Source organism: Talpa europaea, assembly GCF_964194135.1.
Source record: "Talpa europaea genome assembly, chromosome: 11".
Taxonomy (NCBI): domain Eukaryota; kingdom Metazoa; phylum Chordata; class Mammalia; order Eulipotyphla; family Talpidae; genus Talpa; species Talpa europaea.
The window spans coordinates 68,847,810-68,871,254 of record NC_140078.1 but is presented as its reverse complement, the minus strand read 5'-3'; the positions used below and the strand labels follow the sequence as shown (position 1 = coordinate 68,871,254).

The 23,445-nt window shown below is 48.1% G+C and overlaps 2 protein-coding genes across 4 annotated transcripts; one reads left to right on the top strand and one right to left on the bottom strand.

The window, feature by feature from the left end:
• Window positions 1-1,043: 1,043 nt before the first annotated feature.
• BAP1 (BRCA1 associated deubiquitinase 1) lies at window positions 1,044-8,212 on the bottom strand (the record flags this gene model as incomplete). Of its 2 annotated transcripts, none has more annotated exons than XM_084246829.1 (17): window positions 1,044-1,177; window positions 1,381-1,453; window positions 1,566-1,658; window positions 1,937-2,097; window positions 2,215-2,693; window positions 3,223-3,356; window positions 3,819-4,003; window positions 4,435-4,582; window positions 4,877-5,000; window positions 5,416-5,494; window positions 5,751-5,893; window positions 5,974-6,035; window positions 6,322-6,441; window positions 6,827-6,959; window positions 7,883-7,937; window positions 8,047-8,076; window positions 8,176-8,212. In XM_084246829.1, 17 exons carry the CDS (start codon window positions 8,210-8,212, stop codon window positions 1,044-1,046), a joined length of 2,190 nt encoding a protein of 729 aa, XP_084102955.1. The 2 variants fall into 2 exon arrangements, with proteins under 2 accessions (XP_084102955.1, XP_084102956.1); XM_084246830.1 differs by having other exon boundaries at window positions 4,877-4,946.
• A 2,347-nt stretch (window positions 8,213-10,559) lies between these two features.
• Window positions 10,560-22,178, top strand: PHF7 (PHD finger protein 7; the record flags this gene model as incomplete). Of its 2 annotated transcripts, XM_084246973.1 has the most annotated exons (10): window positions 10,560-10,603; window positions 12,029-12,081; window positions 12,451-12,542; window positions 18,277-18,378; window positions 18,740-18,864; window positions 19,321-19,480; window positions 20,483-20,589; window positions 21,086-21,202; window positions 21,627-21,751; window positions 21,952-22,178. In XM_084246973.1, the coding sequence occupies 10 exons, from the start codon at window positions 10,560-10,562 to the stop codon at window positions 22,176-22,178; spliced, it is 1,152 nt and encodes a 383-aa protein (XP_084103099.1). The 2 variants fall into 2 exon arrangements, with proteins under 2 accessions (XP_084103099.1, XP_084103100.1); XM_084246974.1 differs by lacking the exon at window positions 21,086-21,202.
• Window positions 22,179-23,445: the final 1,267 nt, after the last annotated feature.

The window sequence follows — 23,445 nt, the reverse complement described above, 5'->3', positions numbered from 1 at the left end:
GGGCCCAAGCTCCAGAGGCAGTGCTGAGCCCATTCCCCTCTGGGAATGGCATCTTCCTCTGGGAACATGGGGACTCCAACTGGTTGTCTTGGTCCTGCTGTGCCACCCTGAGTGCCTTGCAAAGGCTGAGGAAGCTGGCATTGCAGGGAGAGCTGAGTAGTACCAGCTTCCTGCAAACAGCCCTGTCTCTGCTATTCCCAAGGAGAGGGAGATATAGTAATACTGAGGGGTTGGGCAGAAGCTCCTCTGAGTCTCAGCTCCAGGGATAGAGCTCAGGAGCCCAAGGCAGGCCCAGTGCCCGGGCCACAACACTGAAGGCAAAGAGCCGCAGAGAGCAGTCTTGACAAGCCCGGCTGGAGTTGGGGTGTTTATAGGCCACCACCAGACAGCTCAAACACTTCCCTCTGCTCAGGCCATGGGAACCTAGCAGCTGTTCATTCCACCCATGCTGGGGCACCCCACTCCCAATCTAGCCCAGCAGTCAGGTCCCTGAGTTTGGCGCTCGCCCAGGAGGAATGAAGAGTAGATCTGGCTTCCTCACAACAGGGATGACTGGCGGCTGGGGCTAGCGCAGCAGGGTCCATGCCCACTCAGACCCTTCCCTTGTGGCCCTGCAGTCGTGACCTTGGCATGATGCAGGGACCTGGGCCCACCAGAATGACAACTGTTAGGAGATAATGCAGAGTCAGGAAGCCAGCTATGTCAACACAGTGGTGGCAAGATGGGTTAGAGCCCAGAAAAATAGATGTCTCTGTAGGTAAAATATATATTCTGCTGCCCAGGCAGAAAGGTCAGGTCCTGCCACTCCACAGCCGGCTGCGGAGAAAGCTGCAGCACCTCGTTGTGCCCCAGGTCCAGCTGCTGTTTCCTGAGCACTATGGGGCTGACCAGTCCTGCCAGGCCCTGGGGCACCTTCCCAGGGTCTGGGCCCTCTGGCTGGAACTATTCAGTAATACTGGGAAAAAGGGAAACAGGGTAGGGAAGGGGCCCTAGTGAGGGCCATGCGGCAAGAGCAGGCTGCAGAGTCTCAGGGCTAGTAGTCCTCATTGGCGCTTGGCCTTGTAGGGGCGTGAGCGTTTCCGCCGGTCAGGCTTCCGCTGCTTGTGGAGTCGGCCAATACTGACCCCTTGGCGCCGCCGCACTGAGATGTTCTGCTCCACCAGGTTGGCCAGCATGCCTGCAGGGAGGCAGAGGCCCTTGAACAAGTGGCTGGATGCCTAGGAGCCACCGTTCAACTGGTCTCAGGCCAGGAACTGAAGCCCTCCCAATCCTCCCTGTGCCCATCTGCTAAAGCCCCAGGAAAGGCCTCATGGAGGGGAGACCTGAGGAATATGGCCTCACAGGGCTCGGCAGGTAAGATGCAGCAGTGAGTCCCCTCACCTTCCTGAGCCAGCATGGAGATGAAGGTGCAAATGAACTCGTCATAGTTGTGGGTCCTTCTCTGGTCGTCAATCTGTGAGCAAGAAAGGTGAGAATACTGCAGCCATCTCCCCAGAGCAGCCACCCAGCTGACCTGAGAGGTTACCTCTGGGAAGACAGATCAGGCAGCCAGAGAGATGACCCACCTTGAACTTCTTTCTCTTCTCTACTTCTTCCTTCAGACAGGCCTCATAGTTTGCAATCTCAGCCTCCACACACTTCAGTAGTGCCAGCAGCTCCTGCCAAAACCCAGCATTGCATCCAGTGTGGGGAGGTAAGGAGGGGAAACAGGCCAGAGTCAAAGGGTCATTACCAGGAGGCAGGCAGAGGCAAGGATGAGCGCTAAAATCCATGGAGCCTGCTAGTGTCCCTGCCAGGACCCAACCCAGACAGGCTTCCTAGTGCCTGGCTCCAGCTATCAACGTTTCACATAAAAATTCTAATCAAGAACCCAGCACCTGTGCCCCAAGCCCTGCCCTCGGCCAGGACTGGAAGAGAAAGCCACAAAGGGGCTCACCTTGGGCGAATACTTCTCCCCACTTAAGGGCTCACCAGGCCTGACCAGCCCAGTCTTCTCTCTGCCGTCCACAGCTTCTACCACCTCCTTCTCCTCTGGGCTGCCAGACCCCTGGGTGCCTTGGCTCGGTCTGATAGAGGGTGAGGAACCCTTCCCACCCTCTGGGAAGAGAGGGTATAAGAAGACCCATCAGAGGGCAGCTCGCGTGGATACCTCCCTCCACCCTCCTCCCTCCTCCTCAGTGTATCAAGTAGTCAGTGAGCTAACCCAGGGCCCACCTGTCAGTGCCAGGGGACTCAGCACACCATCCTCAGCCAAGTGCAGCAGGCCTGTGCTGATGACAGGACCCAGGTCACGTACAGCACGATTGTAGCGGATGCAGTCAACACGCAGCAGGCTGTCATCCTCTCCAAAAAGCACCTTGGAGATGTGGGAGGTGACAGGACTGGAGGGCCGTGTTGGATTGGCAGAGCGGATGGGTGAGCGCAGTGGTGAGTTGAAAGCACTGCCGATCTCAGAGGCTGTATCTGTGCTCTCATTGCTGGGGGTTGGGGAGGGCTGCGAGTGCGTGGGCACTGCCACAGCTGGACTCCCAGCCCCGCTGCTTGTCTTGATGGAAAGAGGGATTGAAAGGTCTTTCTGGGATTCCTTGAGCTTCTCGGCCAAGACATTGATGGTATTGGGTTGCAGCACCGACAGCTGCCCTTCCCCAGAGCCACTCAATGGCCCCGGCTTCCCCGGCCCCTTTCGCTTGTACCTGTGGGGCCCAAGGAGAGGTGAGCTAAGGGAACAGGCCAGTTTACTTTAACATACACTGACCCTGGGACCCTAGCAGTCCTCCAAGGACTGACCCAGCAGCTTCTCATACTTGGTGGAAGTATCCTGAACCTGCTATGCAAAGCCCTGGCACCCTAAGGAGTAAGAGCCATAACCAGGTGTCCTCAAAAGGGCAGCTCTGTTTCAGCTGCCTCATTTTTGGCCTTTTGCAAACATTTTATCATCCAGTAAAACTAGCTCCCCACTCCCATTCCATCTCCTTCATCCCTGTTTCATACAATCCTTCAAGGCCCAGCAAGAAGGCCATTACCCAACAGGATATGCCTTGATGTCTAGTCTTAAGTGTTCAGGCTCCCCCGAGTCCTACAAGATTTTCCTGGGCCTGGAGTCAGCCTCTTCATGCCATCCTCCCCCAGAGTCCTGAACTCAGCAGGTGCTCAGAATTATCAGACACGGGCTAGAATATCCACAGCACTCAGAGCCTCCAGCCTTACAAAGATGGGGCTGACCTGATGGCTGAGTTGGTGTTCTGCATGTCATCATCCTCATCATCCTCGTAATCATCCTCATCATCTGTGTACTGCTGCGGTGGGCGAACTGGAACTCGGCTGCGGCCCACACCTGCTGCCAGGTCTTCCTCCTCCTAGAGCAGGACCCAGGGCAGCCGTGAGAAGAGGCCACTCAGCCCACACTGGTCATAGCACACACAGCTGGAGACAAAGTCAAAATGGCTCTCCAGGCTGAGGCCACTGAACCCCGCCAGAATCTCCAGAGTGCTCTCTTGGCCCCCTGGGAGGCTGCTGCCTGCCCTCATGGCTTCTCAGAGCAAGAGTGGCCTTTACTTTGCCAGCAGAACCCAATCCAAAGAGCTATAGCAAGGAACATATCCCAAACATTTAACCCCACAGTCACATGACTGGATTTAAGTCAGGAGCTCTCTGCCTTTGTAAGCCTCTGCCTTTGTAGGGGTTTCTGAGTATCAGAGGAATCCTGCCATGTAGGTTCATGTAGAAGGTAAATACCAATAAAACACCTGAGGAAACTGCCAATTATAGCCTCTAGAGAGAATTCTGGAGGGAATCCTGCAAGGGCACCTCCAGCTTACCTGCATGGGGGACTTGGCATAATTGTGATTGTCCAAAAAGGCTGGTAGCCGCTGAACAATGGGAGTAGGGGTGGGGGGGACCCCATTGAGACTGCTCCCTGGAGGTTTCACCACCAGCTTGGGTTTGCTGGGGGGGCTGTGGGTCGGGGCTTGTGAGCATGAACCAGACACCTCCTCCACGCCATCTGAGAAGGACAAGGCACAAAGGCAGTACCTTCAGTTAGATTCATAACAAAAGCTGTCCCCAGCCCACTGTCTCCTGACTCCTGTGGCATTGCACTGTTCTCCCTCACTTCCCACAGAAGAATAGTAGAGCCAGCTGGTGGGATGGGAATCCACAGCTCTCTAAGTCATGGACCCACAGCAGGACAGAAGAACAGAAAGAAAAAGACCTCTAGAGAGACCCAGAAGAGGCATACACATTATAGAGGAGACTTCGGAGTCTGTGGTATTGGCAACCCTTGACAGGTGCTCCTCTTTAGGAAGCAATGCTCTCCCTCCATGATCCTGGGAGTCCCTGAACCACCACCCAAGCGTCTCTACAGAAAACAGTTGCTTTGCTTGAGCCACCCAGGTCAAGCTATGAGTGACTAAAAGGCCCCAAGATCCCCAGTACCTGTGTGGGTGGCCTCAGAGGCCACTGGGGCCCTGTTTGCCTCCAGTGCCAGGGGTGACTTGCCACTGGCTGGTTTAGATTCTTCAGGCAGCTGTGGCTCTTGAGACTTGTGTGTCTGAATCAGTTCTGGCTGTGTTACCCTAATCAGCTGAAAACAAAGTCCAAGGCTCAGAGGAGTGAAGACATATCCTAGCCTCTATTTGGACAGCTAAGGATCTTGGCTCTATACACTCAGAGAAATGTAACAGGCAAACCCCAACCTCCTTTTAGAAATTATCCTCCCTCCCTACCCCAAGCCTCACCTTTCTGACAAAGGGGGCAAAGGAAAGAAGTGGTTAAAGCTCAGATCTATAATAGTGTGATCTGGAAATCAGGGATAGATGCCCCAGTGGGGAGGAAAGAGAGGATGGCTGGGCAGGGGTCAGGCAGAAGGGGCACCTACCTGCTGCAGGGCCTCCAGTACCGTCTGACGGTTCACTTTCAGCACGTGCAGCCTGGCTTCATACTTGATCCTGCGGTCAGGTACCACCGCCATCAGGTTGAAGCGGATGTCATGGTAGGGCTCCCTGCAGTCACAGCCCCAGCTGTGAGAGCAGCTCCTGACCCGGCCCCACCATCAGGGTGAGGCAGATATCTTGGCAGGGCTCCCTAAAGTCATACCTGCAGCCACACATACAGGTCCCTACCCTAGCAGGTAGGCAACAGCTGACCATGCACAGCAGACACCTGAGCTGGTGCCTTCCACTGAAGTGTATGGACTCCACCAAGGCTTGCCCTTCCCAGGCCTATCCTGAAGCAGGCCACAAGCAGCCTGGGTAGGGAAAGAGGGCAGGAAGTGGGAGCCCAAAATCTAAGCCTAATCTTGCCAGTTTCACATGTGACCTTCCACAAGTCATCTGGCCTCTCTGTGACATCTGTCCCTCTGTGTCCCTCCCAATCGGGGCACAGCTCCAGACGACAGGGCAGAAACGGGGCTCTTACCCTGCAGTGGCAAGGCCAATACGCTCCATGATGACCCGACGGGCCTTGTCTGTCCACTCCTCATCCTCCCCCCAGGGCCCTAAGGGACGAGCAAGACGAGAAGTCAGCAGATAGGAATTTAGGCAGGCCAGAGTGGGAATTTAGGCAGGATGGAGAGCGGGTGAGTCAAGGAGTTGAGTTAGGCAATGCAGTGCAAGGGGCTATCTGGCCTGAGCCAGATGTCCTTAACACCCACCCGCCCTTCCACTGGGTAGCAAGCACCTCAGGACCCTGAGCCCCAGTCCCCTAGGAGATAAGCTTCGATTCCTAACAGAACATTGACTCAGAATGCATACCATGGTCAATGGGGTAGACCTTCAGTCCATCCAGTTCAAAGAGCCGGCCAGTGATAGGCACATAGCTGACAAAATGGAACGCCTCCATGGTCCGCACTGCACTGAGGCCGTTCTGCTTCTCGGGGAGGTGGCGTGGCTCAGGTCTAGTGAAGGACACAGTCAGTGCCCAGAATGAGACACTCCCTCACCTCTACCCCTAGTAGCTCCCACAGCCCCCACATACCTAGCATGACTATTATGTGCCTTTGCCAACTCTGGTGCGTTGCCAATCGCATATCCTTTGCTCTGGAGAAAAGAAAATAAGGCTATATCAGAACAACTTCTCAGGTAGGCTCAGGGTAGAATGCAAAGTTCAGGAGGGCAGACTTGGGGGCATACCAGGAACCTGAAGAAGCACAGATGAATTATCTTGAAAGGTTACTGAGGGTAGAAGAGAACCTACAGTCCTCAAAGATAATGTAAATGATCTTTTAAAAAGGTAAAAATGCCAAACATCATGTAGTAGCATTACCAATGGCCCTGAGGGTCAGGTCTGCCCAACCTACTGAGCCAGGACTAAGGCACTGCTTACCTCAGGGCTGAAACCTTTGGTGAAGTCCTTCATGCGGCTCAGAGTGGGTCCCAGGTCCACATTGCTACAGTTCAGGAGCACGCTTAGCAGGGCGTGAGTGGCACAAGAGTTCGGTATCAACTGTGAAACCAAGAACAGTCACCCATATGCTGCATCCCTCACTGCAAGCCCATACTTATCAAGGATGGGGACCTAAAGAGAACAGTCATATCTAGACCAACCCTGGTCAATTCCCCTCATCTCTGGCCAGCATTTTTTCACTCAGCTAAATAAGTCATGGACCCACACAGGTGGGTCTAGGGACATGGTCAGTTAACTCAAACACCATCCTGGTCTAAAGATATCCCCCTTTATTAATGAATAAGAGCTCAGTTCCTTTTACCAAGGGACTTCTATAACCACCATCCTTGGTATCTGTTTATTTCCTCCTGCCTTCCCCTACTTCCACTTCCCAAAGCAAAGACAACAGCAACCCCACCATCCAGACAGAACAGAGTCCACAGACCTGGTGGGCAAAGAACATGTTATTCACAATATCGTCATCAATCACAGATGTATCATCCACCAAGGTAGAGACCTTGCGACGGGAGCGGCGCTCTTCGATCCATTTGAATAGGAAGATGAATCCATACACAGGTCTGGGGAAAGTAAATGGCATAGCTAGACCAATCAAGTGGGGAAAGGCAGTTATGTCCTCTTTCTTTTATTCCTTGAGCCCTTCTCATGATCCCAGCTTGTGCCCTGGCTTCTTTCAAACACTGCTCAAAGTGGCCCTGAGCCCTCACACCCCAGAAGCCCGCCACAGGCAGAGTCAAACATCAGCTTCTGGCTGTGGTGCTCCAAGAGTCCACTCAGTGTTTTCACGGTATCTATAGTTCTGGGATAAGAGAAGAAAAACTGAAACCACTAGCCCCAGGATAGGGTAGGATTAGAAGGTAATGTGAGAATAAAAATGAATAAAACACTAGTTCCCACTTGTGGACCCCAATACCTGGGCCCCAGGGCAGTCAGGAAGCAAAGGAACACTTTTATCAATCCCTTTTTCCTGGGAAACAAAAGCAGACTTCTAGGTATAATCATTGTAGCAGTGCCTCCACAGCTCTTCTACAGGATGACCTGAGGTTGGTTATTCATAAGGGGGCCTTATCAGATGCCACACACCAATCAATGAATACAAGCCCCTGTGTGAGAATTAAAGCCACTGGCATATTGGTACATTGAAGCAGTAGTTGATACATTACAGCAGCATAAAAGGTACTGTGTGACCTGGGCAAGTGAAGGGGCCTGGTTTCAGTTTCAAGACCAGAAATGGCAGCTGAACTGTACTCCAAAGGATAGTTAGGATTAGTATTGGGGCAGTTACCACATAAAGGGAAGTGCTGAAAGACTGGGGAAAAACAAAAAATACCAGCTTCATTGGGTGTGCACCCAAGGAGAAAGGATGCTTTCTGAGGTGTTACAACGTGGCGTGCCCGACACCACCTCCCTTGAGGGCCACTCTTCCCTGGGTCCTTTCCAACCTTCGGAGTGTAAGGGGCAGTCCTGGAGACAAGCCACTCACCCTTGGCATTTGCTCTGAAGGTCATAGATCTCCTCCACCTGCACCCCTTTGACACCTGCGATCAGGGAAGGAAAGAAGTCGGGAAGGGCAGCACCTGGACGTGGACCTACGGTGCAGGAGTGGGCCCCCATAATCGGGGTCCTACGGGTAGGAGAGTTTCTTACCGAAATCTTCCACCAGGAGGGTAAAGAGGCCTGTGTGGGGTGACAAAGGAAGTGGGTGGTGGTCAGGCAAGAGGGTTCCGGGACCACCCGGCCTCCCCAAGCCCCCGCCCCGCCCGGCTACCTCCTCACCAGGATCGCTCTCCAGCTCCAGCCAGCCCTTATTCATCTTCCCGCGGGGCGGCCCCTCAGCGCCATGTCCAGGCCCTCCCGACCCACCGCCGCCCCCCGCCGGGAGCCCCTGCCACCCCCGGGACCCCTCGGCCCCTCAGCCCAGCACACAGACAACGGGCCCCGTCACGTCACCCTCCCGCGCCGACAGTACACGTCACTCTAGAGCGACAGTCTCCGCCCAGCCGCTGGGCTCGTCTTCCGCAGGTTCGATCCCAGAAGCCGACGCGCCGCGCAGGGGGCGGAGCTAGGTGGAGGGGCGGGGCGAGAGGGGTGTTGGCCCGGCGGCGCAAGCGGAAGGGGCGGGGCTAGAGGGGCGAGTCTAGGGAGGGTGCGGGGTGGGAGCGCGACCGTTAGCGCGTGGCCGTTAGCGGGCCCCCCCTCTGCCAACGGCCAGCGTCAGCCGTGGTTCCCGGGGCCGCCGCCTCCCTGGGTCACCATCCGCGTGACCCGGCCCCCGTTTGCGCGCTCATCCCCTTCGCCGGCGCAAGTCACCGCGCGGGGCGGCCGCCAGTGAGGTAGCTACCACGGCTAGTGACAACGAATAAAGCCCCGGGACAGCGGCGCCTTCGGCGACAGCTGGGCGGGCGGCCCCGGCTGGGAGCTGCGGCCGTTGCGCTACCGTGAGGAGAGAGCGGCGAAGCGACCTCCGGCCCCGCTCGGCACCAGCCGCCCGGCGGGCCCGACATGAGCCTGGTCTGGCATCTGCGGGATGCTCCTTGAGCCCCTCCGCCGGCTGTTACCTCCAGGGGACCGTAGTGGCCACACCGACACGTGTTTTCCAAATAAATCATTCTTTATTCTTGCGGCGGCGGGCCGAACAACCTTATTTATTTTTAATTTCCTCGACAAGCATTTACCCAGCACTTATCCAGTGAAGCAACCTGCTGACCGTTCAAGGGAGCACCCGCTCGGCTAGGAAACCTCGGACAGAGCCGCTCGCTGCACGTTCCTCCTCAAATGCTTTGAAGGCTGTGGCACTCCCAGGGAGCACAGAACCCCACTCCTGGAACGACTTGGTCCAGCGATGCAAAGAACTGAAGCAACGAGGGTTTGTTTCTGTTGCTAGATGCGGGGGGTTTCCCCAACTGCGAACCGATCAGTGGTCAGCTTAAGGGGATCCCCCAGTGCACGCCCTTCTCTTCCAGCCTGTCCAAGTGCTTTTATTGAGTAAGAAGCCATCACATGTTTTTCCTGTAAGTGTAGCTTATGGGTTAGAAGAGGAGATGGCGCAAACACAAAGGAAGGGCAGTTCAGGCAGAATTTTCCCAGCAGGTTGTTATCAGAATAGTGTGTTCATGCCTGTTAGTGGGCAGTCCCCGAAGATGCCCGCTCCAGCTGTGCCCGCCCCCCCCCCCCACGTGGAGTGTGTATCCTGATTCATTCAGCCCCCGCCTAAAAAAAGCTGTCCTCTTCCCTGATTAGACATAGGCCTTCCTGCGTAGGAATAGATTTCATTTCTTTTGTCCCCTGAGATTTCCCCCAGCCAGTGAAAACTGTAAATTTGTAGGCTGCTGACACAGATGGGGGAGGAGTGGCAGGGTGTCTTCTTCCCTTTTGGGCATTTTACACTTGGCTCAGAGCTAGACAAAGGTGGGAGCAGGCAGGACCTCAGTGGCCATCTGAGCCTAGTGAATTTGGCAGTGACAGGAGCATACGGGATGATTTGTCAATTTTATCTCATGAAAGCAAATCCATACTTTGGGCAGCCAAAATTCCACAGACTCCTTTTTTTAATATATAGGAGTCATTTTAAAAAATTTTTTGTTCGTGCAAAAGTGTCACCTTATCTAGCTTTTACTGGATAAGACTATGGAACTGATACTTGGGGTCAAAAGGAGCCTTTTCCCTGAGTGCCACTTTTAGTGGGCACAAGGAAAACAACTGTTTAACCAATTCAAGCATTGGCTCCAAGTTCTTGTACTTTTTGTGTTAGCAGTAGCTCTGACCTTGGGCAAATGCATCTGTGATCTGTCAGTGCCTCAGTCTCCTCATCTTGAAAATGGAGATAATAATGGTACCTACCACATAGGGTGTTTAAGTGTCAACATATGTGAAATACCTGGAACAGTTCATAATGCAATTTCATAATTGTGAGCTATTACTAGCTTAGATACTGGGTGGGTCCCCTTTTATTGGCTTGGGAGGTGAGATACACTATTGATTTCATCCTGTGGAACTTGATAAACAAATGGAGAATTAAATTGCTGAATTTAAATTAAATTTAAAAATTAAATTAATTTAAAAAATTAAATTAAAAAATCCTGTTTATATTTGTAGCTGGAAGAGCCTGCGTTATCCTCACGTTAATATAGAAGAATTCAAGATAAGAGAGGCAGAAGCGAATGAAGACTATAAAAGAAAAAAAGAAGAAACGTCAAAGATTGAGGTAGAGTAGGTGACATGAGGGAGTTTGGGAGGAATCGTCAAACAATCTATGGCTATACAAATACTGTACTTTTTGCCCCCTTTGCATCGTCTTGGAGCCTCAGATTGGGTAGTTGGGAAGCACACACCAGTGGTTCCCTGGATGCCTGGTAACCTGTCCCTGGGGACAATTAGAAACTGTTAACTCTGGTGCCCTACTGCCTAGGTTTATATCCTGGCTCTTAACATTTGCTACCTATATGTCTTGGGATGGGTTGCTTCATGTTTTTGATGCCTTAGTTTCATCATCTGGAAAACATGTACAATAGCAGCATCCAATTTTTAGAGCAGTCTATAGATCCATTGAGCTAGTACATATAACATGTAGGTGGCCTAGTCGTAGGAAATTCTTAACTTTAGTGTCATTTTATTATGTTTTATGAATGGGATACCACCTGAGTTCAGAGTAGGTGGTAGAAGAAATAGTAAAAGATGAGTTTGATCTTGCATTCATGCAGTCAACACTGGCAATACAGGCACTGGAAACAGATGGTTATGGTCTCATAATTCAGATAATTCAGTGGGTATGTTTTATTTAAAAAAAAAGAAAAAAGAGGGCTTCCCCTGGTGGCGCAGTGGTTGAGCATTGGGCTGTGAAGCTGCCCGCAGCCTCTGCAGCGCCGGTTCGATCCCTGGCCACCAGTGAGGGTCCCACATGGTGCAACAGACCTCTCCTGCAGCGCCCGCTGCTTCCCTCAGCAGTGTATTTCGTCAGTCTGCCTGTTCTGTTCCCCGCTCTGGTGAATCCTCTCACCCTCCCACGCTTCTGACTATACCCAGTGCTTATATAAATAAATAAATCTTTTTTTTTTTTTAAGATTTATTTATTTATTTATTTATTTATACAAGCACTGGGTACAGTCAGAAGTGCAGGAGGGTGAGAGAATTTACCAGAGCCAGAGAGGGGAGCAGAGCAGGCAGAAGGACCGAAGTACACTGCTGAGGGGAGCAGCGGGCGGCAGGAGAGGTCTGCGCACCATGCGGGACCCTCCTCCAGTGGCTGGGGAGCAGCCGGGAATCGAACCGGCGCTGCAGAGGCCGCGGGCAGCTTCGCAACCCAGCGCTCAACTGCTGCGCCACCAGGGAGGCCCAATAAATCTTAAAAAAAAAAAAAAGAAAAGAAAAAAAGGGGCCTTCCTGGTGGCACAGGCGGTTGAATGCCACACTGTGAAGCTGTCCACAGCCTCTGCAGCGTGGGTTTGATCCCGGCTGGCCAGCAAGAATCCCACATGGCAAAGCAGACCTCTCCTGTCTCGCCCACTGCTCCCTTTAGCCATTAGACCTTTTGCCCCTTTGTGAAACCCTTAGATGGCATTTTGAGGGAAATGTTTCAAGAGGTGTGGACAGAATTCTAAAAGACCACATTGTATCTCTTCCTTTTGTATAGAAAACCTGCCAAGACTAGAAGGGTAATCCAGAGGAAGCCATCTTCAGGGCCTGGTAAGAAAGACTGGAGGTTCTGTTTGACCACTGCTTCCCTACCTCAGCAGAGGTCACCTTTGTAGGCCAGCAAATATGACAACCCTACTTCCTTCTCAGATTTTCTTAAGATGCCAAAGAACTCAGGACTCACCATTTTTAGATGTCACATCCAAAGCTCAAGAAACAAAGCCTCTTGAAACAAAAATACATGAAGTGAGCAGTTGCAGCCAACTCCTTCAAATGTGACCAGAATTATATAAAAGCCTAATTGATGTCAAATAACATTTTATAGCAACCACTCTCCTTGTCAAATGACTTTCTTCTCAAACTCTATTCCTTACACTTAGACAGGTTCCCAAAATGAATTCTAAACGTTCTCTCTACCAGTGTGCCGGCTATGTCTTCGAGAACCTGGAGATCCCGAAAAATTAGGGGAATTTCTTCAGAAAGACAATCTCAGTGTGCATTATTTCTGTCTTGTGAGTATAAGCCCCCTTTGCTTAGAATGTGCTATCATTTTTCTACATAATTTGTTCTGGTTTTGCATCCAACATCAGATCCATAGTCTTGCTTTTCTAGATAACTTTTTTCTTTTAAAATCTGACTTTTTCCAAATATTATATGTGTCTGGTATAAAATCCTGACTATTAAGTATGTATGATAAAAAGTGTATTGCCGAAACAGTATTCCCAATCCTTGTCCCTCTCCCCAGAAAACTTCCAGTTATTTTTTCCCAATTTCTTTTTTAATTAGGTATAAATTGCATACTTCAAAATGCACCTGTTTTAAGTTTATAGTTTGGTGAGTTTTAATATAGCCCATGTAAAACACCACCCTCGTCAAAATAGGTAGTATTTCCATGACCCCAGAAATTTCCCTCCTCTCTTCAAGTTAATCTCTGCATAAATAATCACTGTTCTGATAGTTTACTTTGCCAGTTCTTATACTTCATTTAAACAGAATCATAAGTTTGCACTCTTTTGTGCCTGGCCTCTCTCTCTCAAAGCAATGTTTTGAAGATTCATTACTGTTTCATCTGTAGCTTGTGCTTTTAAAAAAAAAAAAAAAGCTTTATTTATTTATGCATACAAGAACTGGAGTGTAAGCCAGAGTTGTGGGGGTCGAGAAGATTCACCAGAGACAGAGTGGGAAGCAGAACAGGCAGATCCACTGAAATGCACTGCAGAGGGGAGCAGCAGGCAAGACAGGCGAGGTACCCGTGCCATGTGGGCTAGCTTCCTGGCAGGCCAGTATCGGAGTTGTGCTGCAGTGGCTGGAGATAGCCTGACAGCGCTGCGTCTTTAACCCCGTGCCACCCGGGAGGTCCCTAGCTTGTACCTTTTTATTCCTTAGTAGTATTTTGTTTTGTGATTACATTATAATTTGCTTATCTGTTCATCTGTTGATGGGCATTTAAATTGTCTCCATTTGGGGGTTGATCTGAATAAAGCTGCTGTGAACATTCCTTTATAAATTTTTTGATGACCTTGTGTTTTCGCTTCTCTTGGGCAAATGCTTGACAACTGTAAGCTAATTATATTCAACTTTATGTGAAGTTGCCAAATCACTTCCAAATGCTTGTACCAGTTTACACTCCCATAGCAATTTATGAGAGTCCCAACTGCAGATATTCTTAACCAAGTTGATATTTTCAGTCCTTTTAATTTTAGCATTCTCCTAGGTGTATATCTTGTGATTCTAATTTGCATTTTTCTGCTGACTAAAAATGTTGAACTTTTTATGTGCTTACTAGCCATTCATATTTTCTTTTTTGATTTGTCTGCACAAATATTTTGTCCATTTAAAAATTTGTTTTTGATTTACTAAGTTTAAGAGTTCTTTATATATGCTGGGTACGAATCCATCTTCAGATATGTGTACTGCGACTATTTTCTCCCAGTATGTTGCTTAACCTTTTTTTTTTTATATAGAGGCATGTTTTATTTATTTGTTTGTTTGTTTGTTTTGTTTGTACATGCACTGGGTACAGTCAGAAGCGCGGGAGGGTGAGAGAATTCACCAGAGCCAGAGCGGGGAGCAGAGCAGGCAGAAGGACCGAAGTACACTGCTGAGGGGAGCAGCGGGCGGCAGGAGAGGTCTGCGCGCCATGTGGGACCCTCCTCCGGTGGCAGGGGAGCAGCCGGGGATTGAACCAGCACCGCAGAGGCCGCGGGCAACTTCGCAACCCAGCGCTCAACCGCTGCGCCACCGGGGAGGCCCTTAACCTTTTTTTTTTTAATGATGTCTTTTACTTATTTATTTATTTTTAATTTTTTTTTTTATGGAGGCATGTTTTTATTTATTTATTTGTTTGTTTGTTTGTTTATACATGCACTGGGTACAGTCAGAAGCGCGGGAGGGTGAGAGAATTCACCAGAGCCAGAGTGGGGAGCAGCAGAGCCAGAGTGGGGAGCAGAACAGGCAGAAGGACCGAAGTACACTGCTGAGGGGAGCAGCAGGTGGCAGGAGAGGTCTGCGCGCCATGTGGGACACTCCTCGGGTGGCCGGGGAGCAGCTGGGGATCGAACCGGTGCCGCAGTGGCCGCAGGCAGCTTCACAACCCAGTGCTCAACCGCTGAGCCACCAGGGAGGCCCTAATGATGTCTTTTAAAGAACAAAAGCTTTAACTTTGATGAAGTTGTTTATCTTTTTTTTTTTTTTTGAAAATTGCAGGGTTTTTTTTGTTTTTTGTTTTTTAAAGATTTATTCATTTATTCATACAAGCACTGGGTGCAGTCAGACGCGTGGGAGGGTGAGAGAATTCACCAGAGCCAGAGCTGGGAGCAGAACAGGCATACTGTTGAAGTACACTGCTGAGGGGAGCAGTGGGCAACAGGAGAGGTCTGCATGCCATGTGGGACCCTCGCCCGGCAGCTGGGGATCGAACTGGTGCTGCAGAGGCTGCGGGCTGCCTCACAACCCAGCACTCAACCGCTGTGCCATCGGGGAGGCCCCATTTGTTTTCTTTTATGGTTGGTACTTTTTTATGTGTCCCAAGAAATCTTTGCTTACGCATTGAATTATCTCAGTGCCTTTGTCAAAAATCAATTGACCATATATCTGTGGATCTGGATGATCTATATTATGTGGATGATCTATATTATGTTACTGATCTATGTTTTATCTTTATACCAATGTAACTCTGTCTTGATTGTGGTGGTTTTATAGACTCTTGCAATTACGTGTTCTAAGTTCTGCAATCTTTTCCAAGCTTGTTTTTGGACTTTTTTAAAATTAAAATTTATATTTAGCTTGTCAGTTTTTCTTAAAAAAAAAAAAAAAAGACTGTTGGGATTAGGATTGCATTAAATTCACAGATCAACTTGGGAAGAATTGACAAACATCATTGAATCTGCCAGTCCATGGATGTGATGTATTTTCTCATTTATTTTGGATCTTTTAAAATGTATCTCAGCTTTTTTTTTAGTGAAGAAGCCATACATATCTTTTGTTACATTTCTTCCTAAATATTTTGCAATTTTTATGCTATCATAAGTGGTATTTTTAAATTTTCCAGATGTTACTGGTACATAGAAGTGCATTTTATTTTTGTACATTGATTTTGTATCCTGAAGTCTTGTTAAATTCATGCTAGTTTAGTTGTTTAATTTTTTTAATCAAAAATTATCTTGTTCCCAACCTCAAATGAAAGCATCCAGTTTTTTACCATTAAAATATAAGGTCAGCTGTAGGTTTTTCGTAGATGCTTTTTGTCAAATTGAAGAAATTCCCTTTTATTTCTAGTTTGCTGAGGGAATCATGAATATGTGTTGAATTTTGTCAAATACTCTCTCTGCGTCTCTTGAGATGACTGTTATTCTTTATTTTGTTAAATGGTTTATTACATCAATTGAATTCTTAATGTTAAACTAGCTAGTAACAGTTAGTGTATAAATCCTGCCTGGTCTTGATGTATTACCCTTTTTATATAATTTACTAATGTTTAGCTTTATTTTCACATCTATGCTCGTGAGAAAAATTGGTCTATGATTTTCCTCTCTTGTAATTCCTGTGAGGTCTTGGTTAGTTTTGATGCAATTACAAGCATACACATTTTCAACATAAAAATAAACATACTATGCACAATGTTTTGTATTTTGTTTTTTTTTTTTTAACTTGTGTACTTATTGAGCTCTTTCCAAATTGAACACATTGATCTAGCTTTTCCATTTTAATGACTAATTGGTATTCTATTGTATGGATGTGCCAAAAAAGTATTAAAACAAACATTTATTAAAAGACACTTAGATTCTTCTAATTTTTCACTATTGAACTTTCCTCTTATAGTACTAATACATGTTCACTATAGAAAACATGGATAATGCGGGCCTCCCCTGGTGGCACAGCGGTTGAGTGCTGGGCTGCGAGGCTGCTCGCAGCCTCTGCAGCACCGGTTCATTCCCCGGCCACCGGCGAGGGTGCCACAAAAAAAAAAAAAAAAAAAAAAATGGATAATGCTTAAAAGTTTAAGTAAAATAGAAATCACTAATATTACTAAAATTGAAATAGTGATTGGTTTTAATGTACATATGTGTTAAGCCTAACTGGGAACATACAGCTATAATCCAGGTATCCTCAATCATCTAACCTTGTAGAGTCACCTTTTCTATAATGTTGAAATTAGCTGAACCTCCATTACACACTACATGTAATTACTGAAGGAAGACTAGCACCCTCTCCAATATTTTTTAAAAGATTTATTTTATTTATTTATGCAAAAATATTTATGTATATTTATTTATGCTGGGGTGTAAGCCAGAGGTGGGGGAGGTGAGAGGATTCACCAGAGACCGAGTGGGGAGCAGAACAGGCAAATCTACTAAGGGGAGTAGCAAGCAAGACTGGAGAGGTCAGCTGTGCCATGAGGGTCAGTCAGCTCCCCTGCTGGGGAAAGCAGCATAGTGCTGAGACTTAACCTCTTGTGCCACCAGGGAGGCCCCTTCTCCAATATTTTTAGAAGATTTTTGGGGTGGGGCTGCAGTGCTGACGTTCTTCTAATGTATGTGCACACATGTTTGTAACAGTTTCTTTGTCTTTTATTTCTCATGTTAGACTCTGCTTTGGGGGCTTTACAGAAATAAAGACTCTTGAAAGTATGTTTTTAAATAAAAGTTCAATTCCTCCCCTCCCCCCTCAGAATTTAAAACCCTGCTTTCCTTCCTACAGTGTTCTGAGAAGAGTATTTTAACCTGAAGGGCATTATAGTGGGAGGGATAAGGCATCAGTTCTGTGGGCCTGAATGGGAACAGAACTGCTTTGCTGCCTCCTTGCTTTGTGACACTGTAGGGTAAGGTAAAAAGTATCAGGCTTTTCTGCCCTCCCGCCATTAGGATAGATGACGGAACCCTGTGGTCCTGAATGCATGCCTGATGGCGGGCACCTGGAGTAGGGTGTGGGCATATGTAGGTGAGATTTACCTGGGCTAAGACTGCGCTTTTAAGGGCGGCGTCACGGACACGCGAGGAGAAGCCAAGAAAGAAGCCGAGGAGAAGCCAAGTGAGAAGCAAAGCGAGAAAAGGAGAGATGAACGTGAGAGAAGGCCGGAGAGCCCAGAGTGAAGACTTGCTGGGAGGCTGGTAGGCCTCCCAGCACCCCAGCACCCCTGTCTGCCATGTACCTGATAAATCCCAATAAAAGCCTGCAAAACCCACTGAGGGCTCCAGGACTCTCTCCTCCTTTACCCAGTCTGCATGGGATCATAGAAAACCTGTGCACTGGCCCATTCCTGCCCCTACAGACACTAACTGTGTCCTTCACCATGCTATGTCTCAGTGACCTCTATAAGATGGATCTCAGTGACATATGTATTATAGGATTCTGGTAAGTCTGAAATTAGTCATTACACAGTGTTTTCTCAAGGTGCTTGCACACGCTAGCAGTCCTCACTAAATGAGAGACAGTTTAGTGCAGAGGTGAGGAGAGTCCAGGTTTTGGAATTCTGTGTTCTTGAGCAAGTCACAAAATCTGTCCTATAACGGGGTGATGCAAGTACTTCCTAAAGTTGTTACAAAGATTAAATGAGTTAATATTTGAAAAAAACTTGAGTACCCAACATGTATTTAATGCTATGTAAGTCATTGTTAAGTACATTGCCCTGTGTGCATGGATATTCCATTTAACTTTCTTTGCTTTCTTGTCAGTCCTCCTCACCCCACTACACGGTCTCACTGATCATCACTGTTGACATACTGGTTTTGCTGGCTCCCTCCCCAGATCCTATCCAGCAAGCTGCCTCAAAGAGGACAGTCCAACAGAGGTTTCCATGGGTTTCTGCCTGAAGACATCAAAAAGGAGGCGGTCCGGGCTTCTAGAAAGGTTAGAACCCCTGAAATGGGAGCCTCGGGATAGATATCTTCTCAGGCCTTTCCCCTGCTTTGTTGTTTTCCTAGCTAACTGCTAGTTTAAAAGTCAAAGAATTCTTAGATTTCCCAACTGCTTCTCTAAGTTCTATCTTTCTCTGGGGTGTAGTATCCTAAGTGAGGAAAAGGAGCAACATTCGAAGAAAAAAAGAATCCAGTGCTCCTTGAGGCTAAGCTTCAGGGTGCCCAGGATTTTCAGGTCAACTGAGGAGATGAAATTGCTCTTGCTTCACAGAGTTTCCATTCCATAAAATGAAGTGCCACGGAATGTTTGTCTTTCCTGGGACCCTAAGCCCTATCTGGGATCTCATTTGCAGATCTGCTTTGTGTGCAAGAAGAAGGGAGCTGCCATCAACTGCCAGAAGGATCAGTGCCTCAGAAACTTCCATCTGCCTTGTGGCCAAGAAAGGGGTTGCCTTTCACAATTTTTTGGAGAGTACAAGTGAGTGATGAAGGGAAAAAATTGGGCCATCCTTTTGCAATTTAGTATTTAGCCACTAATGAAATCAGAGTCCGGTTCTCTAGGGCCTCTTTTTATTCACCAGTGATTCTGTTTCTCCATTCAATAATGAAAAACAGTATCTTAACTTGAAGATTTCACAGGGATTACTCTTGCTTCCCATCTTCTTAAATTACAAACAGCTGAGGTTCTTAAGACAGCTGCTCAGAACTAAGTGGGCTTTCAGGAACTGAGGCAGTCCTAGGAGCTTTGCCCAGTGGGAGAGCAGCTGTTAGGAGGCACCTGACTGTTCTTCACCCTGCTCCTGCTCCTTCCCATGAGCGTGGAGGCTCACTGGACACCAGCCTGGATGGTTAGTTCTCTGCTTTTCCTAGGCCAGGCAGCTGGAAAATTGTATCATGGACAAAGCAGAAACCTAGTCTGTTTACTCTGCCACAGATCATTTTGTGGAAAACATCGACCAACACAGGATATCCAGCGGGGGAGTGTAGGGGAAGAAAGCTGTGTCTTGTGTTGTGAAGCCTTATCCAAAGCAAGTGTTGAAAACATCCGGAGCCCATGTTGTAGTCAAACTATCTACCACCGCAAGTGCATACAGGTAGGACTTGTTCTGCCCTGAGCACTGTGAACATAAAGTACAATGTTCTGGAGACCCTGCCCCCAGATCTGTTCAGAAAAATAGCCATCTTCATAGGTTCCATCAGTCCTGTATGCAAAAATCTACTGCCTGAAGACATAAGTCAGTCTTTCCAATGGGCACCCAGCCTTTGCATCTCTGCAGGGTATTCTAGAGGGGAGGAGATTGGATCCTGTCTTGCCTTTAGCATCAGCATATTTGGATTGGGACAATTTAGAGCCAGAAACCACTCCTACTGAGAAGAGTTACTTTCTTGGTGTTAATGACTCACTGTTTTTGGCTATATAAACTAAATTCAAACTTACACTTATTAAGAATAGTTCTCAGAGTAATAATCTGCTGGATTGTCTCTTGGGTTCGAATACTTACTTTGATTATCTAATAAACTCTTTGCCTAAGTATTTTTGAGTCTTTATTTTTCAGTTAGCAAGACCTTCCACAGTTGCCCTGATTCAGAATACCCTGGGAAGATACAATCTCTACTCCGAGCTACTTGCTAGAGGCCTGTATGCAGGGCTCATTCCAGGCAGTCGGAGAAAAGTCAGCCCAGTCTCTGGTCTTCCTTGACCTGTATGACCTCATTCCTGTTAAGATTTAAACTAGTAAAATCCTCAGATGGGTAGAGCAAATGAGTTTGTGCTAGAGTGAGTCAACTAGCCTCAAAATCAGTTCTGCTTCCTGGGAAGGCAGGGAGGCAAACCTATATCCAGGTACCCGATCCCTACTGGGTCAGCACTGCCCAGCCCTGCAGTGGGATATTACAGCTGAGGCACTCCAGGGAATTATTTTGAGCTTTTGGTCCCAGGTGAACTGGATTTGCAACCCTTACCCTAACCCTCCCAAACACCTTTTCCTGTCACCCCCAATCAAGCTCTCTCAGTAACAACTTTTTTTGTGAGATAAGGGTGGTGGGGGTGAAAAAGTGATCAAAGAGGATTTTTACAAACACAAATTCTCTTACAGAAATATGCTCACACGTCAGCAAAGCATTTCTTCAAATGCCCACAGTGTAACAATCGAGAAGAGTTTCCTCAAGAAATGCTAAGAATGGGAATTCATATTCCAGACAGGTAGTGGAAACTCTAAAGCAGGAATTGAGCCAGGGAATGGGGTTCCTAGATTTCTAGAGGAGGTGAGTGTAAGGATAGTTCAGAGAATGAAGTAGCAGCCAAGGCATTGATATGCAGGGAAGAGAGAGATATACAGGGTGGAGAGAGATTTTCAATGAGCAAAAGAAAAGGAGGGGGGATAAGCGGAGGTGGTGGGTAGGCATATTTCTGAAGAGTGCTTTGGCAACCAGAATTCCCCAGGGAGGCTGGGTTCTTGGAATTCACTTGTGGAACTAATGAACCCCCATGTTCACTCATCCTGTTTTAACTAGTTCAACCACTTCAGCTATTCCAGTTACTTTGAACAGCCACTTGCCAAGCCTGTTCAAAGTATTCAAACAGCCAGTTTAACTTTTTTTGCTGTGCTGCCTTGAGTTCTCCTAGTTCTGTCCAAGCGGACAAAGGTTTCACCAAGCGATTATGTGTTCCTTACTCACTGTTTCTTCTCCCACTACAGAGATGCTGCCTGGGAACTGGAGCCAGGGGCTTTCTCAGAGTTGTATCAGCGTTACCAGCATTGTGATGCCCCCATCTGTCTGTATGAACAAGGCAGAGACAGCTTTGAAGATGAAGGGTAGGGAAAGGCTCCTCATTAGAAAGATCTCATCGGTGCCATCTTAGAGTTAGCCCTCGACCACAGTTATTAGGAGCAAGAAATTCACTTTTGTCTATAGACCTCTGGATGAACACTAAGAATACTAAGTCCCATTCTTAATCAGCTGGGACTCAGTCATGCAAGTCAGGTCTCCGAGTTCTTCTCTTTGTGCCCAGTGGAGAGACACAGGCCAGTTCCTTTCTAAATCCATCTTACGGCTGGTTGACCTGACTGTGGGGTCCTGGGATCAGCACTCGGTCACATATCTGATGTGGGTAAAATGAATGGGAAGTAAAAAAAAGGCCTAGGAAGCCCTGAGGAAAGGCCTGGTCTATAGTAAACATCCTGAGAGTGGCAGTGTTAGGTATTTGTCCCCACAACCCTTCCTTGGCTCTTCCTGTAGGAGGTGGTGCCTCATTCTGTGTGCTACATGCGGATCTCACGGAACCCATAGAAACTGCTCCTTTCTTAGACCCAGTAGTAATACATGGGAGTGTGAAGAGTGTGCACCTTCTGCTGAAGCCACAGGTGGGACTGGAGGCATGGTCTCGTCTAAGATCTGGGATGGGGACTTGTGATTGCCTGGGAAAGGAGGAGGGCATGGCACCAGATGGCAGCTTTAGTTAGTGCCTTTAGTTTTGGAAGCAAAGTGGCTAGAGAGGGGAGAAAGAATCTGCACTGGGAGAGACTGAGGGTGAGTTTCCTCCCCTTCTTTTCTTTCATCACAGACTACACACCTGAAAACTCAGGGGACAGCCCCTGCTGCAGCAGCACCTTCCACTTCGAGGAGCATTTCTGCAGAGACACTGGCCTGGAAGAGAATCCGGGCCCTTCTTGGACTGATTGGCCAGAATCTTCCTTATTAGAAAAGCCAGAGTCCTCTGGTGGCAGGAGAGGCCACTCCTGGTTGTCCAAGGGTGTCAAAATTACTAAGAACTGCAAAAAATCCAAGTAACAGCTTTCAAGTAGTTGCTGCCAAATACATCGGGTAGAAGCTGTGCTCCTCCATCGGGTTAGGGGGAGAGAACACTTTGGGACTGTGAGACAAAGACAGGGCCCCAGCATGGAGACTATGAACCAAGGAAAGAGAAGTCCTGGGGGATTGTGAGGACAGAGCAGAGTTCAGATGGCAATGGAATGTGGTTACAGCTAGGAGAGTCCCTCTGTTCTCTCTGACCCAAGAGGGGCCTTTTTCTCCTCTTCTTCCTCTGAGATTATTTCACCTTAATCTGGTTCTCAAATGCTTCCTCTCACTTCATCCACATTTGTGAATACGCAAATAAAGGTTTTTCTCTCCACCGGTGTCTCCTTATAAATTCACTCTGGAATTTATCTAGCATACTAAAGAATCTGGATGGTAGAATAAGAGAATAGGAAATCCCTTCAAACCTATAAACTCAGTGAACTAAATATGCAGTTTTAAACTTAGAGCATAGATGTGTTTCTTTTGCAGGTAAATCAATTTTATGGGGACAAAAATGTCCATCGTATAAACATGAGAGTTCTCATCGGAGAGGTGAGTAAGCAACAGAATCCACACTAGACTGAGAATAGGTCTCTTGCAAGGCTTGGGGTCCTGGATTCAAACAGGCAAGAGGGACTTCACTCAGTCCAGGCGGCACAGTCTTCAGCACCTCTCCACTCAAACCCTCACTACCAGTGGCTTGGACATTTCCATCTTAGGCAAGGGAGCCATGCTATGTCATTTTAGGCAAGGCAGCTAGGATGGGAATCTGGCAGAAGGTCTTGGGAGAAATTGAATATACCCTCACATTTTGTCTGTTTTTAATGATTTTGTGGGATCTGGTTAGTGGGAACCTCAAGACCATTGCCAGGTACTTAGTTCTCAGGGTCTCACTGAGTCATTGTCACTAATGCTGGCAGATGGTGTTTCTGCAATCCCAGGCCAGGTAGGTTCACTGTCAGTTCTCACAGATGAAAAGATAACTTTGGAGACTGGTAGATTTTTTTTTTAAGATTTATTTATTTATGCATACAAGAACGGGGGGTATGGGCGGTGAGAGGATTCACCAGAGATGGAGTGGGGAGCAAAACAGGTGGACTGACTGAAGTACATTGCTGAGGGAAGCAGCGGGCGAGTCAGGAGAGGTCTGCTGTACCATGCGGGTTGCTCCCTGGCCGGGAATTGAACTCCAGTGGTTGTGGTTAAGCTTTATAAGCTGCATCGTAACCCCTTGCACCACCAGGGAGGCCCCTCTGTT